Source organism: Megalopta genalis, chromosome 5 (assembly GCF_051020955.1).
Source record: "Megalopta genalis isolate 19385.01 chromosome 5, iyMegGena1_principal, whole genome shotgun sequence".
NCBI classification, from domain to species: domain Eukaryota; kingdom Metazoa; phylum Arthropoda; class Insecta; order Hymenoptera; family Halictidae; genus Megalopta; species Megalopta genalis.
The window spans coordinates 14,043,684-14,059,820 of NC_135017.1; the positions used below are offsets into that span (position 1 = coordinate 14,043,684).

A 16,137-nucleotide genomic window follows, 5' to 3' on the forward strand; every position below is an offset into this window, starting at 1 on the left:
ATTCAAATATAAAAATACCAGTACACTACTTAAGAAATATATATTCTCGAAAATTGTAAACGCTTTATTTCAACTTTAAACATTTGTTATTGCTTAATCCATGAAATCCACGCAAATATTTCTTACATAAAACGATCTTACAGACCCTCCTGAATACAATGATATACTTTTCGACAATATTATAATTTTCTTATTTGGTACAGAAAATTTACTGGTAATAGAAAAAGAAATTTTGTTACATGTCAACCACATTGTTTACAATAAATATCTATGTAATTCTTATGAAATTAAAAATACTTTTACCTGCATCCTATTATATTATTCACGATCATGGTACAATATGGTACAAAAATACTTCCCATCAGTTTCTTGATCATTAAACTATTATCATTTTGAATTTTATTGGTTTTAGATCATTCATATATGTATATTTACTACATAAATGATACGAATTGACTATATTCTCGTTCGAAACGTTACATTTCATCATACTTATATACAATACGTCAAAAAATTACCATTGTAGTCTTGGATCTGTCCTTTACAGTCTTCTCATCGTGTCAACCACTAGCAACAGTGTTTTTCGTGCCCCGCAACTGAAGGTTAATCTTATTTATTGCACATGTTTATAGGACAATATCAAACTAAGCATAAATACCAATAAAATATGCTATTTTTCGAAGAAATATTTATTATACATAATGGATTATAATGTAATACACTGTCCATACCTTCTAAACGAAAATATAGATGGAAATCAGACTCAATAAATTTCTTATTCTAAAGCCATTCCTTCGTCATCGTCTTTCTTATCGGGACTAGTTGTTGGCGAAGCTTGTTTAGCACTAGTCTCCTCCTGTCCTTGCTGTGTTTGCTCTTGGCCTGTCTTTGCTTCGGTTTCGAGAGCAGTGACGAACTCTTCGATATTGCCACTGGCCGCAGCATTGACAGCATCTGGTCCCAAGCCGAATTGCTGGATGACAGGTCCCGCCTGGCCTGACTGCAAAGCAGACCAGAACATTGATAGCGCCTGGGAGAACTGGGGAGACAATAGCGTGGTACACAGTTGGTCCCCTGGCGGTAAGTGCGGTCTCATTTCACGCTCCAGGCTTTCAGAAGCAGAGATCGCCGCACGGATGGCATTGGTCAACTCGGTTGCTACGCCCCTCTGCCGGACAATAAGCTGCGCTGTAGCTGGCCGAAAACAACAGACAATCCCAGAGGAACTTCCCCAACTGCCCAGCAGAGCTAGAGTCTCCGACAGCCAGGAAAAGTTAATGCGTAGAAATATATTAAACGAGAATAAAACCATGCCTCTGTCCATTGGTTTTATGACATTGATATTATAATTCCCCACAGTCTATGCTGTGTAATTTTAGTAATATAGATCGTATCATAGGCTCTAGGACATGAAACAAATTCACAGAATATTACAATGATGAAATTTTGAAGCGTTCTTGTAACCAATATGTTATTTTGATGAATTTTTGGTGATTTTTCTAAGTTTTGATGCATTGAAGTATAGTTCACGCGAAAAATATAATATTTAATTTTACAGTGATGAATATTGGATTAAATTTCGCAAAAATTGAGCGTAGTAAAAAGAAATGGATTATAAACTTGTATTCAGCACATCAAAATTTATAAAAGTCACTTAAAATTTGTTAGTGTTATTAGCAAAGTTCTCAGGATTATTCTGAACTAAAAATAAGAAGCAATTAAGTAAACTAGAAGACATATTTAAATACTTACTACAGAAGAATAAAATATAAGTTAATAAGAATGTTAAAACAGTATTGTACAAAATATTCGCCTATATTATGCTTCGCTTTACTATACTTGTCAACCAGAAAGATGATCATTAACTGTACGTATGCACCTATTTGAGAAGATTACAAGACTGTCATAGCAATCAACAAGATTAAGTGTTATTCCATGTATACTATCAAGAACACATTCTAATCTTGATAATGATATCTACAGAAGGCAATACACTGTACTAAAGAAATTATTAGATTATTACAGTAAATTGTATCATTAAATAAAACAATATTTCTTTATGCAAAAATAAAACAACAAAGATACTATGAAATTCTTAAAGCTTAAATAATTTTTTAACATTCTTCAAATACATTTAGGATTTCATAAAAATAATTATAACAATATAAATTTTCAAAATTTCCAATATACATATGTACAATTTGGCGATGAAAAGCAAAGACAAAGACGATAAGCTATTTCATGCTTCATTGTTTATAGAATCTAATTTTTTCGCTTTATTCAGGCTTTAATTCTGAATATATAAATCATTCTAGTATTAATTAGAACAATGTTAAATACTGTATTACGACATAGTAAGTCACAATAGTGTATACTTAATTCCACAATCAATTGACCCGAGTTAATAAGAATAAATAGAATTGAAAGTATAAATAAAGCCAAAAAATAATTACATCTGTGATCAGTTGTCAGTAACAATAAAACAAGTGTGCAAACTGAATTCACATAGTAATATCATATATACTAAACATAAATAATTCAAAGAATACAAGATATTACCTGAACAACAATTTCGGCTCCAACGGGTGGTGGAATATCGGACAAGAAGTTTTGAAGATCGCTAAGCTGTATTTTGTTGTTGCCGCTGGTAGCGGTGGTTCCCGGTGTTGATGGAGCAGGCGTCTTTGCTGCAGGTTTACATTCACCTAGAGAAAAATTCATATAAATCAACACATCTCACTTTTGTATCAGATTACTCACTATTTGGCTTGGGTGTATCACAAGTTGATGAAGGAGAAGAAATCATTTGAGTTGCCGCAGGCCTTGTAGTAGTGCTCCTTGTACTATCACTGGTTGCAGTTGTCGTAGAAGCCCTGGCACTCTGAACAACCTGTGGTCTTGTCATTGTACCCAATAAATTGCTTATTCCTCCTATTTGACCTACTCCACCGAACAATTGAATTAACTGTTGTTGAGACATGTTGTTTAGTAAATTTTGAAGATCTCCTTCTGCATTTGGGTTGCCACTCCTTTGAGAGCCTGGGGTTGGCGGGTTGTTCAAGACTTCATTGATCTTTCTACAGTGTTCCTCATCTTTGTCTGTTTTCAGGCTCTATAAGGTAAAATAATAATTAATAAGTGCACATTAAATGAAATTAAATGCACTGACAAATTGATAAGTGTCTACATTATAATCATAGGTTAATTAAATAATCTATAGTGTCCCAGTTTAATATGTGGCTTATTCGGTGTCGCATAAAAAAATCTTCTCGGTTAGGATATATGTACTATACTACTTCGAAGGACAAATCTGATCGGAAACTTACCTGAAGCCAAACGAAAAATTTTTTGTTGGTTGATTTGAATTTTAATAGATATACTCGTCCAGTTTTGCATTGGGGAACATGTTTAAACTCACAATCATCAGGAAAAATAATTAAATCCTGTAGGAACAGAATAAATACTGCATTAATAATTATAAACGTGAATGGAGTTAACGGACGGTTCGGGTGGAGAGAGATTGGATATAAATATAAAATATTCTTACATCTTCAACGAAACCCGTGGTACGGTCTTTCCAACAGAAATGCATCAAGGAATCATCAGATTGATAAACGTAAAGCTGTCCCTTTCGTGTGTCTGGATAAACCATCTTTCCCTTCATAGTCATTTTCCCAGCTTTGAATTCGACCAGATTTTTTGAATTGCTACGGGATGCACTGTTACCAAAAAGCGCTGCTCCCGACATGATTGATTTTTTTGACTATACGTGTTCCGTTTTGATAAATATAATTAAACCTCGATAGGCAGTTAATTTTTCCTGTACCGTGCGATGATGACAGAGCACTTCAAAATGGCGTGTCCGGAGATTCGCAGTTTCATATTCGAATTTCGACTGCCATCTGCCGACGACTGCCGGAAGTTTATAAACGATTGCGATTTTTTTGATAGGGTCAGTGGCGCCTCTTTCGGAGAAATAACGAAGCTCCGTTCGATGTCCGTACAGCGCCAATTGGTGCAGTGGCAAAACGCTCAAACTGGTAGCCAAAATTACCAACGGTCGCTTTCGGCGAACAGTTTGAGCGTTTTGCCACTGGACAAATTGGCGCTGTACGGACATCGTTCGGAGCTTCACTGTTCCTCCGATAGAGGCGCCATATCTGCTCTATGCAGGATCACCTAAAAGTATTAATTATAACAAAATTAGGACATAAAATAGTAAACTAAGGATAGAAAATTGTTCGTGAAAAGCAGCAGAAAATTCGTGCCGAGATTTTACATTGCGTCTTATGTAAAAACCGTCATATACTTTCATATATGAAGATTGCGATTTGAAAATAATTGCGACAGCATAATAACAATTTAAAAATTATTATTTATTTGTTCATATAACATACATGCAAACGCGTGTGATTTCTGCAGCAGGAAAACATTTTAAACAAATACTTAATGCTATTTTCCGTGCTACATCGTACGTACACGTGATCCGCAGTGTCGGGAGGGTTGTCAATTGCGTGCGCGCATAGGCGCAGCCGCACAGGGCTCCTCCATTCCCAGCATGTACTCCTGTTTGCGTGTAGGCGTACGAAGGACGATGAAAGTGCTTTTGACACATCGATCGGGTTCAATCGACGTCTAAAAACGAAAAACATCGGACGTCTAAGATTGATGAACAAGAAAAGAACACAATAGGAATTTTCTCGATCTAAATGAACGATCATCGACGTCCGTATGCGGCCAATGCCGCGCATTCATACCTCCTCCATATTTTAATGAAATCGTTCACGGACGAATGGTAGTGTGTCATTGTTGTCAATTAATTCGAGTAATTTCCCATGCCTTAGAACCCCCCCAGACGTTATCGGGAATATTAGAAAATCCGTCTGTCGAGATATTGGCAAGACCGTCAGCGAAAAAAAAACTGTCAATCTGCTCGAAAACCCGGGATTGCAGTACCAGGCGGCCAGGAGCGTGTTCGAGGTTCGCGGAAACCTTCCGACCGGCGCAGGAACGGTGTTTGTGGAACACCCCCGACGAAGAGAGAGTAATACTGAAATACGCGCCCGTTTCACAGGATAGTAAGCTCGGTGGAGGTTCATCGTCGTGGCGAATTCCATTTCCAAGGTGCATACTGCTCGATAGGAGAACGGTTCGAAAATGTTTAACCCCTTAATGCACAGTTTTTTTTGACAAAAGGCCGGCCAGAAAAGATCAATTTTTTTTCAATGTAAAAAAACACAATTTAGAACGTTGTCTTGGCAAGAAAATTACAAAAATACAAAAATAATCCAAATTGTTATTTGATATCGTACATACAAAAAATTAGATAAACCAAAAATCGACGACAGTTCGAATGTTTGTTTAGCAGCTGTCGAGAATACAGAAAGTAATAAATAACAGAAGCAACGTTCGCCGGAACGGATTCACGCAATTTTCATACACCGCCAGTGGCGTGGGCGCCGGTCGTTGCAGAAAATAATTATCTTTACTAATGTTTCCGCGGCTCGAACGAAACCGATCTATTCATCGAAACGGATAATTAAGTCACAGGATATCTACTTCCCGACGATCCAATTTATATAGGTCACGTTCGAACTGCATATATATATATATTTCTCAGTGGGCGCCGTTGAACGAAGAAAAGGAACAGGCGGGTAACCTATCAGGAGCTCATGCGAATTTCGCCGGAGAGAACGGCAACGCGCAGGCTTCGGCCACAAAGGCTGACGATGCCTGGCGGTGCTTGGGAACAGAATAGAGGGTGGATAGCGAGACCCGGGGGCGAGCCTGGGCGGTATAGATCGCAAGAAGTGGACTTCGTACTCGAAACGGTCAACCTAGAACAATGCCAAGAATAAAAATGAAACGTTATTACAAATATCTCGAATAACTCTGCCGTGAAGCTCCTCGCAATTAGCAACGACGATTCTACGATTCACGGACTGGAACAGTCGATACGTAAAGGGGCGAGTCCTCTCAGATTTCGACGGGCACCGAACTGTCCCCCTTTCGCCTGGCACAATCAACACGCCCGGCAGAAGTTACGAGGGCATAACGTTCGGTACAGTGTGTGCAGGTAAAGTGCGGGAGCGTGGCACGTAAATCGTAAAAGCTTGCGCCGCGCCCGGTAGAATGCCGAGGAGTATCGCGCGGCGGCCGTGTGCGCGGCCTGTCCGTGTGTCCGTATAAAGTTTCCCCCGGAGTAGAATAGCGGTATTAGAATGTATTGCGAGTAAGGATATTCGGCTTTTATGCCCGGGACGGTAGAAGTTAAAGGCCGTTTCACGCTGCCGGCCGCTGGAGCACCATTGGAAAAGCTTGCGCCGAGATCGTCGTGCTAATGCTGAAATAGAAAACGAGACTTCGCGGACCTAATCTCGCGCTCGTTGCCCGGGGCCCGAGGCGTGCCGAAAAAAGTCTGCATGCACGGGAATATTTGAAACGGATATGCTTTTGGTGGAGTCTCTTTCGGATACACGTGTTCAGCTTCGAGACACAGACAACATTTCCCCCGACGCATCCGTTGCGGAAACAACTGCGAGTTTCCGCGTTCCGCAGGGGCGTCCGAAAGTTGAAGGGGCTCGAAGGATGAAAAAGGGCCTTTCGCGGAGGAGGCGAGGAGAGTTTTCAAAGGCGGGGGAGAGAGGGCGAGAGGGTGGTTTGTCAGGACACAAGACTGGCACCCTTCAAAGAAAGGAGGGAAACTCGACGATTGCTCGGTCCAATTAAGGTGGCGCCTAGCGCACGGCAATGAGTCGAGTGGCGTGCAGAAATAAAGCCGAACGAAGGGTGCGGGAGCTCTAAGATCGGCCCTCGTTTCTCTCCTCTCCTCTCTCTTTACCTTTTACTTTTTCTTTTTCTTTTTCCCCCATACCCCGTTTTATCTTCGTCCTCTGGTCGAACCGAGCGTTGCCAGGCGACAGGAGCGCGGGCCACTCTCGATGATGCTTTAGAGGGGCCACGCGAAGAGGACGAACTTTTGACCTTTTGAGAGCGGCTCCTTGAACCGCCGCTCTATGGCCCCTCTGCGAAGATGGTCCTAGGGATAACGGGGCTGTGTCCTTGGGGTTAACGCACCCTGGAGGAGCGCCGGAGACTTTGATGACGATACCCACGGAGAAACCCTTCCTCGCTCTCTCGTCTCATTTCTCGCGTCGATTCGTTGCCGACCATCCGACGTACAGCAATGTCTCTCTAATCGACGCTCGGATGGTCCACGAAAATGGACAATTTTTGGAAGAGGAGACACGATTGTTCGAGCCTCTGGCTCGTTTTTTATGGTTATCGATTGTCAACAACTATAAAAACGAGCTACGAAATCGTACCACCTTGGAACTCGACTCATTTTAAAGCCCGAAGTGTCTACTTTCGGAGGACGTCCGCCAATTTCTTTAATAAAATTGATTTGCGACACAGTGGGTGGGAAACCTCGTTCAAGACCGTGCACGAAATTTCGAACCTTCGAAACATCGACGATATTCAGAATACCGTAACTTCGTGAATAAAAATCGTAGAGCAACGAAACTTAACTCATTTTAAAGCCTGAAATCTCTACTTTTTTCGTGTATAATTCACTTTCGTTAAGAAAATTTTTCGAAGACACAGCACGCGGGAAACTATTTATATGGGACAAAGTAGAAACGAGTCGTTTAGGGAATCTTGGAATTGGAAACGACAAGTCTCTCCAATTGACGCTCAGATTCTGCACAAAAATGGACAATTTGGGAAGAGGAGATACGATTATTCGAGCCTAGTCAACAATTATAAAAACGAGCCGCAAGGCTCGAATAGTCGTATCCCCTCTTCCCAAATTGTCCATTTTTCTGCACAATCCGAGCGTCAATTAGGGAGACATTACTGTATTCCGCAACCCTTGTCACGATTCTCCACGATTCGATAATCACTCACAAATTCTATTTAGTTTAATCGACGACACGTAATCGACGTTACGAACGAAGCGTATTTTATGGATGCGGTGTAACAACAATAGTTCCAAGGCAAGCCCATAAAAACGAGCTTGCAGTACCTTTTTTCTCTGCGAGGCGTCCGCGCTCGCCCTGCGCCCGTATTCGGCGTTGCACGCGCGCGCGCGCGCGCACACAGAGACGACTACGTAACGCGGTTCTCGTAAAACGTAAGGGTGCATTGATCTCGTACAGCGGTTATGTGTGCGGCCGCGGGTTTAAAGACCGCGAGGGAGAGACACGACGTCGTCGAAAATGTTCAGACTCCTCCCTTCTGGACGCGCGAACGAATCAATTTATTTATGCGCGTTTCGCGCGCGACGGGATAAATAAAATGTGCAACGAAAGTAGGGAAATATGTACGCGGCGCGCGAGCAACAGCGTTCAGTCCGCCGTTGCCCCAACGGCTCCGCGACCCTCCTTGCGGCGTTGCATTAGGGCGGGATAACGCGACGCAGCATCTCAAACGACAGCAACAATGTTCGACCAGCTGCGTGCACATTGCTCGCGCATAGGCGCCGTTCGGAAAATCCTTGTTCAATCGCCCCGGCGTGGACGGTCGACCGAAAACGCGGTACAGTAATGTCTCCCTAACTGACGCCTCAGATACTGCACATAAATGGACAATTCGGGAAGAGGAGATACGATTATTCGAGAGCCTTGCGGTTTATTTTTATAGTTATAAATTGTCCACAATTAGAAAAACGAGCCGCAAGGCTTCGAATAATCGTATCTCCAAATTGTCCATTTTTGGTGGACAATCTGAGCGTCAGTACGGGAGACATTACTGTATTTCGTTCGCATCGTCGTGCGTACAAGAATGTTTCCATTGGCGTAGAGGAATTATTAGCAGGCCGCTACCGCGAGTTTACTATCGCGATGCTAAATACCCGGAGCACACCGGATCATCGAAGAAACGACGCCGGGCCGAGGCGCTAATTAAATGCGAGCGCGAAGCACGGTTCGCTCGATCGTAAAGGGCCTTTACCGTCCCTTCGCCTAATCACGTCGAACTGCATAAAATTTTTAGGGGCTGCAGCCCGGCCAAGGATTCGCGGGTCCCTCCTTCCGGCGTAATGACTCGCGGCGGAACGGCGAGATCAGCTGTACCGTGGATGTATTCGAGCGACGTTTAAGTTCGCGCGGGAGAAGGACGCGGCGGCGGCCCGCGATCGATGCAGCTCGATCGGACGACCCGCGCGCGGAACGCCACGGATAAAAAGCCGGCGGTGCTCCTTCGACCGTCGGAAGTCGAGCCCCGACTTCCGGTTAGGCTCGCACGCACAGCGAAACCCAATTCCAGGGTGGCCGACTCGACGCCGCAGAGCGGCTTTAAGCTCGCCCGGCGAGACCTGCTACGGTTTTACGAGCGTAATTTATGGCCGTGCGTCAGTTGGCCCGGCGATAAACTCATTGCAACCGTGTAACGACGATGTGTACAACCAGCGCCCGGAAAAACCGTCGACGACGCTGGAAATGTCTCGCTCGAGGATAGACGTGTACGTCTCACTTGGCCGCGCCCACTGAATGTATTCTACACGCCCCTCGGATCACGTTGCAGCCAGGCTCGTTGGGACCGTTCGGAGGAAGGAGCAACGTAGCCACGCCCATTGAAGCGGTCCACTGGGAGGAGCGACGTAACTACGCCCGTTCAGGCAATTTGGAGGGAGTGGAGCAGCTAAACCACGCCTATTGAGGCTGTCTAAAGGAAGTAAGTTGACGTGAATACGCTCACTAAGGCAGTCTAGATGGGTGGGGCAATGTAATCACGCCTATTGAGACAATTTAGAGGGGGTAGAGCATGCGACGTCGCGCCTATTGAGGCAGTCCAGAGGGAGCGAGACATCGTAAACACGCCCACTGGGGCAGTCTACAGGGAGGGACACCGTAACCACGCCCATTGAGGCAGTCCAGAAGGAGTGGCTCTCCAACTGAACCACTCTGGACTATCAGAATAATCGAAGCCACGCCCACCGAAGGCTCTCCGCGCAGAAAATCCAAGGTAAACGCTCTTCTATCGAAGTGTTTGTCAGTGTCCGCCACCTCTAAAATCGAAACCGTCAAGTTTCGAGGACAATGGCGGCAATAACATTAACGTCCCCCCCCCCCCCCCTCGTGGTCGAGTTTCTTCGACGCAGTTCGCGAATGGCATCGCACTAATAGACGCACACGCTCGATGGCAAGCTGTGCATGCCCGACGAATGCCCCGGATGCAGTAGGAGGCCTCTCGTGTGCCAGATCCCGCGTCTTTCGTCGTGGAGGCGCGCGGGCGCGCGCTCGCTCGCTCGCAGCCGCTGGCATGTGAGCGTGAATAGAGCGCGCCAGACGACCGGCGCCACAAGGAATCCCCACGTACACCTGAACCGAACCCCAGTCTGAGCGATCGCTTGCGTAATATCTCGACGAACGGCTGTCGACGCAGTCTATACTATTTCCGTGACGTTCCGTCTGCAGGGACTCGGTTTCAGTCGGCTCGACCTCGAACCACGCCGCGCCGCGGCGATTCATCCCGATGCGGCTGCGAGGAGTCGCCCTATAGCCCGTCGCGAGCTGCCCGTTTCGCCGAGCACACACGATCCCCCATCAATCTGCCAGAAAACTCTCGTTCAATTAGAATCGAAGCGGCTTTCGGTTTCCTGCCCGTACGGAATTCGAGACGTTACGAGCCGCGCCAGGACGGCGAACGGGTAACGTTGATCTCCGGATCCGTTGGCAAACGACGACGGTCCACGGGATCCGAGCAAATCAGTCGAATTTTTTTCAAATGACGTATACGTACAGGGTGTACCAAAAATGTCTCGCAATTCGAAAGTGGCGGCTTCCTCGGGTCGTTCGAAGCAACTTCTTCCTTTACAAAAATGTTCCCCGAGGCACCGTTAACGAGTTATCAACGAAAAACAGTGACCAATGAGAGGCGAACTCGGCTGGCGCGAGGCGACCGAGCCAACGAGCGGAACTGGGCTTCGCGCGCTGGTTGGCTGGGCCGCCTCGCGTCAGCCGCGCTCGATTCTTATTGGTCGATTCTTATTTTCGTTGATAACTCGTTAACGGTGCCTCGGAGAACATTTTCGTAAAGGAAGAAACTGCTTCAAATGATCCGAGGAACCCGCCGTTTCCGGATTGCGAGACATTTTTGGGACACCTTGTATGTATACATATATGTACGTATACGTATGTATATGTAGATATTTCAGCCCGCTAATAAAAAGTTCACGGAATTTCTCTGACGCAATTAGAGCGTGTCAGCTCGTTGTGGACAGTTATACCGGGAGAGATATTTACTGAATGAGACGAAAGTATGAAATAATTTTGCCGGATGGGAGCGGAGTGGGGAGGGGAATAGAACAACCTCAGCGCATTCCAGGCAAGGTAGTTACCGGATAGGTCCGCGCAGCATGATTTAAATAGAATGTGCAATTTACCAGCGACATAGCGAACCCAAGAACCTGTTTTCCTTCGGACCTGACAGATTTAAAGCAGTCGATGGGTCCTTATCTGTGTTGTAACGGTGAAAATAACTCGCACGTTTTCTTCTAACCGCCTGTCCGAGCGCGCAATCGTCCGTATTACCACCGCAGAAACGGTCCGCGCTCGTCCCGCTGCAACTTTCCGCGACAAAAATTTCGAGCCGCGAATTTCGCGAATTATTTTTGCCGTTTCTCGATTTCGGGAGAAACGATGAATCCGCTGTGCAGAATCGGTTGGTTTGGCGGTATCGAACCGGGGATCGACGCCGCGAGCCAGCATTTTTCCCGCAGCTCAACGGCCTCGCATTAATTCACCGTTGCCTCGGAATCGCGGAACACCTGCTTCCATGCCTTCCGCGATGCGCCGCGCCTAATTGTAACTACAGAAATGATAATTTGCGGGTTGCGCGCCGTGGCGCTTGCCATATAGAAATTACAGGGCTCGCGGTGAACCTGATATCACGGCGTTTGGGTCCGCGTGCGCGCGCGAGCTGCACAGTGCTCCGAGCACCGCGCGCAACGAAAATAATATCTCATCGATTTCACCGAATATATTTTCGCGGATTTCTGCGAGCTCCCGAATTTGAATATCCGGCAGAATTTTATTCGAATAACAAGGATTTTCCCGACAGAGCACAATTTCGTCGTAACAAGAACGATTTCCCGACGAAGCGTCGATTTCGTCGCGACGACTGCGATTTTTTCGATACAAGTATCGTTCGACGGTGAATGAAATTTTTTAACACGGCCGCATTTATATCTCGCGGGGGCAGATTAACGGTGGATAATCAAAAAGAGGAACGACGGGATCGCGCGGGGGCTGGCTGCCCTAAACCGCCAAGCAGTGCCGTAAAAAGAAGGTAAAGGCGGAAGGGCGAGGGAAGAGGAACAGTTGCAGGAGGTTCGAGGTAAAGCTGCCATAAACGAGACCGATAAAGCGTCAGGCCCGTAATAAGAGCTGGCAGAAAGTTAACTGAACCGTGAAGTCGAGCCTGAAGAGGGCCACAACGCCGGAGCAGTTCCAGGAACATCCTCCTCGAGAACACCGTGCTCGTCCTTTCTTGCTTCTCCTTTTCTCCCGTTGCTCCCCTTCATTTTTTTTTATCCACCGTTCCCGCCTCTGCCGGCGTTCTGACATCGATTCCGAGTTTTGGCCGTTGACTTCTCGGGGCTTTCGGCCAGCCGTTTTCAATTCCTTCTGTACAAAGCGACACGTGACAGCGGCGCGAATGACTTTCCTGCGCGTAGCGGAGGAGAACACGATGGCAAAATCGTTTTCCAAAACGCGCTCTATGTTTTTATGTCACTGCACCGGACGCCGAGGCCTAAGCCCCGCCTTCTCGGAGCGGCTGACGCCGCCCCTTCGTCGGCTGGCCCCGCCCCGGCCAATCGGAGAGTTGAATTCTGCCTGTGGCCACGCCTATGATCAATCCGGAGACCGGATAAATAGTGACGGAAATACAATAAATAATAACAGTGACGGAATAACGACGACGGAATAACAAAAAGGCGCCGAGGCCTAAGCTCCGCCTTCTCGGAGCGGCTGACGCCGCCCCTTCGTCGGCTGGCCCCACCCCGGCCAATCGGAGAGATGGATTCTGCCTGTAGCCACGCCCATGGTCAATCCGGGGACCGGGGTAAATAAATAAATAAAATATGAAAATCGAATACGGAACAACAGTGACGGAATAACGACGACAGAGTAACAAAAAGGCTTGAAATCGTCGGAATTTAAAAGCGATCTATCGATCGATAGGATAAAATCACGGCCATTCATTTCCCTCGGGTATTTAACGATCCGTGCGGCTCGGAATTGAGAATGATTAATCGATATCTCTGTAGGTCGATTAAAATAGACGCCGAGGACAGGATTTCTGGGTGATGCGTGAGCGAAATCGTGATTTGGACGCCGGCCAAAATGTTGTCACGGGCCGCGTGGGCAACAAAAGGCCTTGCGCGTCCACGAAAATCATTGGGGGAGAGAATGCGGCTGTTAATTAGGGGGTTCCTGGCGCGTTAGGGGGGCTCCTTCGGCGACGCGGATCCTCGAACGGGATCGGCGCGACGAGTCGTCGTCGAGGAAACGAGAGAAGCCACGAATCGATTCGCCGTGTCGTTCCACGTGGCCGGACGTACACCAAGAAGCGACGGAAGATTTTCCTTTCCTCGGCTGTCGTAATAATACATCCGGCGCGGCGTTCTAGGGCTTCGATTCGTAGAAACGGAGTGCACGCACTGATATGGTCTAATGCGGCGATTGCGCGCGCGCGGCTGTCGGTCTGCCAAATATCCGACGTCTTTTAATACGGTAAACGTTGCGTACCCGGTTTCCTGGCGTGCACACCGCGAGCATAAATCGAAACCGGAGTGCGCGAACGATCGTGTGCCAACTCGAGGTGTAACAAACGGCGCTTCGGGAAATAATGACGTTCGAACAAGGATCTCGGTCGTTAACGATCCGGTGGCGGCTGGATACATCGCGCGGCTTCTTCTCTCTTCTTTGTTTCTTTTTTTCCTTTCAACGCGCGAAAGACAAGGGAAACGCGTGACGCAACCGTGGGCGCGGTGCTCGTGATCAATCGCGATAGAATGTGAAAGACGCGAAATTACAAGAATTATATGCGCGCGATGATGCGCCTCTTCCCCGAAGAGCCCGGTCGCCGGCTAATGAAGTCACTCGCGCGGCTAAAGTTCGCCGCGATTTCTTTCGGATTCCTGGCGGAATCCGCGGGGCCGCGCGCGACCGATATAACCGCGGACGAAATAGACCGCGAAAATAGACCTGGAAAAATATTTTGGTGGACGCGCTCGATACGAGGTAAACAAAGATTAACGTCAGTTGAGCGCAGGCCAAGCACTCGCGGGAAATCGCGACGGTACAGTAATGTCTCTCTAATCGACGCTCGAATTGTCCACGGAAATGGACAATTCGGGAAGAGGAGATACGATTATTCGAGCCTTGCGGTTTGTTTTTATAGTTACGAATTGTCAGGATTATGTCAAGGTTATGCAAGGCTCGAATAATCGTATCTCCTCCTCCCAAATTGTCCATTTTCGTGCGCAATCTGAACGTCAGTTGGGGAGACAATCTGAGCGTCAGTTAGGGAGACGTTACTGTACATTCTTGTGTGCGAGCTGAGGGACAATTTGAGAGAATTTATTGTGCTACTTTCGACGTGACCTATTTGGAAGGCTACGGAATTAATTCTGATGCATAAACAGGTACAGTAATGTTTCTCTAATTGACGCTCGGATGGTCTACGAATATGGACAATTTTTGGAAGAAGAGATACGATTGTTCGAACATTTGGCTCGTTTTTTATGGTTATCGATTGTCAACAACTATAAAATCGAGCTACGAAATCGTACCACCTTGGAACTCGACTCATTTTAAAGCCCGAAGTGTCTACTTTCGAAGGACGTCCGCCAATTTCTTTAATAAAATTGATTTGCGACACAGTGGGTGGGAAACCTCGTTCAAGACCTTGCACGAAATTTCGAACGTCCGAAACATCGACGATATTCAGAATACCGTAACTTCGTGAATAAAAATCGTAGAGCAACGAAACTTAACTCATTTTAAAGCCTGAAATCTCTACTTTTTTCGTGCATAATTCATTTTCGTTAAGAAAATTTTTCGAAGACACAGCACGCGGGAAACTATTTATGTGGGACAAAGTAGAAGCGAGTCGTTTAGGGAATCTTGGAATTGGAAACGACAAGTCTCTCTAATTGACGCTCAGATTCTGCACAAAAATGGACAATTTGGGGAGAGTAGATACGATTATTACGTCAGTTAGGGAGACATTACTGTATTCCCTCTGTTACCTGGATCCTCGCTCTCGCGTCATCCCGATCGGACCACATCGTCGTTCGCGATCGTCACTTCCGGTTCAAATTCCGACATTTGATTCTTCGATTCATCCTTCGATATTTCTCGATCCGGCCAGCTCGTGATTCCGCGAGGTCCACGCGTCCGCCTCCGGAAAATTCCTCGGAGATTCGCGAGTCGCCGGGATTCTCGGCTCGGTCGGACACGGTCGCGGGAAAGCGGCGTGAACGAAACGCGAAATAAGGGCAAGACAAACGAAAGCAGAGATTTCGAAGCCGGGGTCTGGCAGAGTGCCACACACTCGCGCGCGGCAGCTCGCCGCCGAAAGAGCGTGGGAGTGGAATTCCCTGATTCTCGCGAGCCTTATTTTGGGAGCGGCTGGTTCAACCGCCCGGAAGCGGGACTTACAAATTTGGAGCGGTGGCCCATTTTTTTCCGTCGCGGTTCGCTCTGGCTCCAACTCAGCCGAATTCACCGGGCGTTTCTCGGAAAACCGGTCCGCCCACGCGTTCCCTCGCGGCCACCTTTCCCCCGGCCCGCCTCCATTTCTCGGGGATATTTTTATTTTCTACGTTTTCACGTGTACGTCGGGACACGACGGACTTCTCGCAGGATTTCCCCGTACGTCGGCGTCGGAGCGAACTCTGCTTTTCCGACGATCTCGACGATCGCCGAGGTATACAGTAATGTCTCTCTAATTGACGCTGAGATTGCGCACGAAAATGGACAACTTGGGAGAAGCGGAGATGCGATTATTCGAGCTTTGCGGTTTGTTTTTATAGTCACGAATTGTCAACGATTATAAAAACGAGCTGCAAGGCTCGAACAATCGTGTCTCCTCTTCCCAAAATTGTCCATTTTTGTGCACAATCTG

At 46.7% G+C, this 16,137-nt stretch overlaps 1 protein-coding gene and 1 long non-coding RNA gene across 4 annotated transcripts; both read right to left on the reverse strand.

Moving 5' to 3' along the window:
• Positions 1–43: 43 nt before the first annotated feature.
• Rpn13 (regulatory particle non-ATPase 13) lies at positions 44–3,889 on the reverse strand. 3 transcript variants are annotated; one of them, XM_033481839.2, is made up of 6 exons: positions 3,548–3,889; positions 3,327–3,443; positions 2,761–3,112; positions 2,560–2,705; positions 732–1,168; positions 44–596 (listed from the first exon to the last, which is right to left on the reverse strand). In XM_033481839.2, the coding sequence occupies exons 1-5, from the start codon at positions 3,746–3,748 to the stop codon at positions 776–778; spliced, it is 1,209 nt and encodes a 402-aa protein (XP_033337730.1). In that variant the 5' UTR covers positions 3,749–3,889; the 3' UTR covers positions 44–596; positions 732–775. The 3 variants fall into 3 exon arrangements, with proteins under 3 accessions (XP_033337730.1, XP_033337729.1, XP_033337731.1); XM_033481838.2 differs by lacking the exon at positions 44–596 and having other exon boundaries at positions 672–1,168; XM_033481840.2 differs by lacking the exon at positions 44–596 and having other exon boundaries at positions 672–1,000; positions 3,548–3,887.
• Positions 3,890–4,025: 136 nt separating this feature from the next.
• Positions 4,026–15,486, reverse strand: LOC117226981 (uncharacterized). The gene is made up of 3 exons (XR_004491956.2): positions 15,260–15,486; positions 4,480–4,635; positions 4,026–4,179 (listed from the first exon to the last, which is right to left on the reverse strand). It is a non-coding gene; the product is annotated as an uncharacterized LOC117226981 (long non-coding RNA).
• Positions 15,487–16,137: the final 651 nt, after the last annotated feature.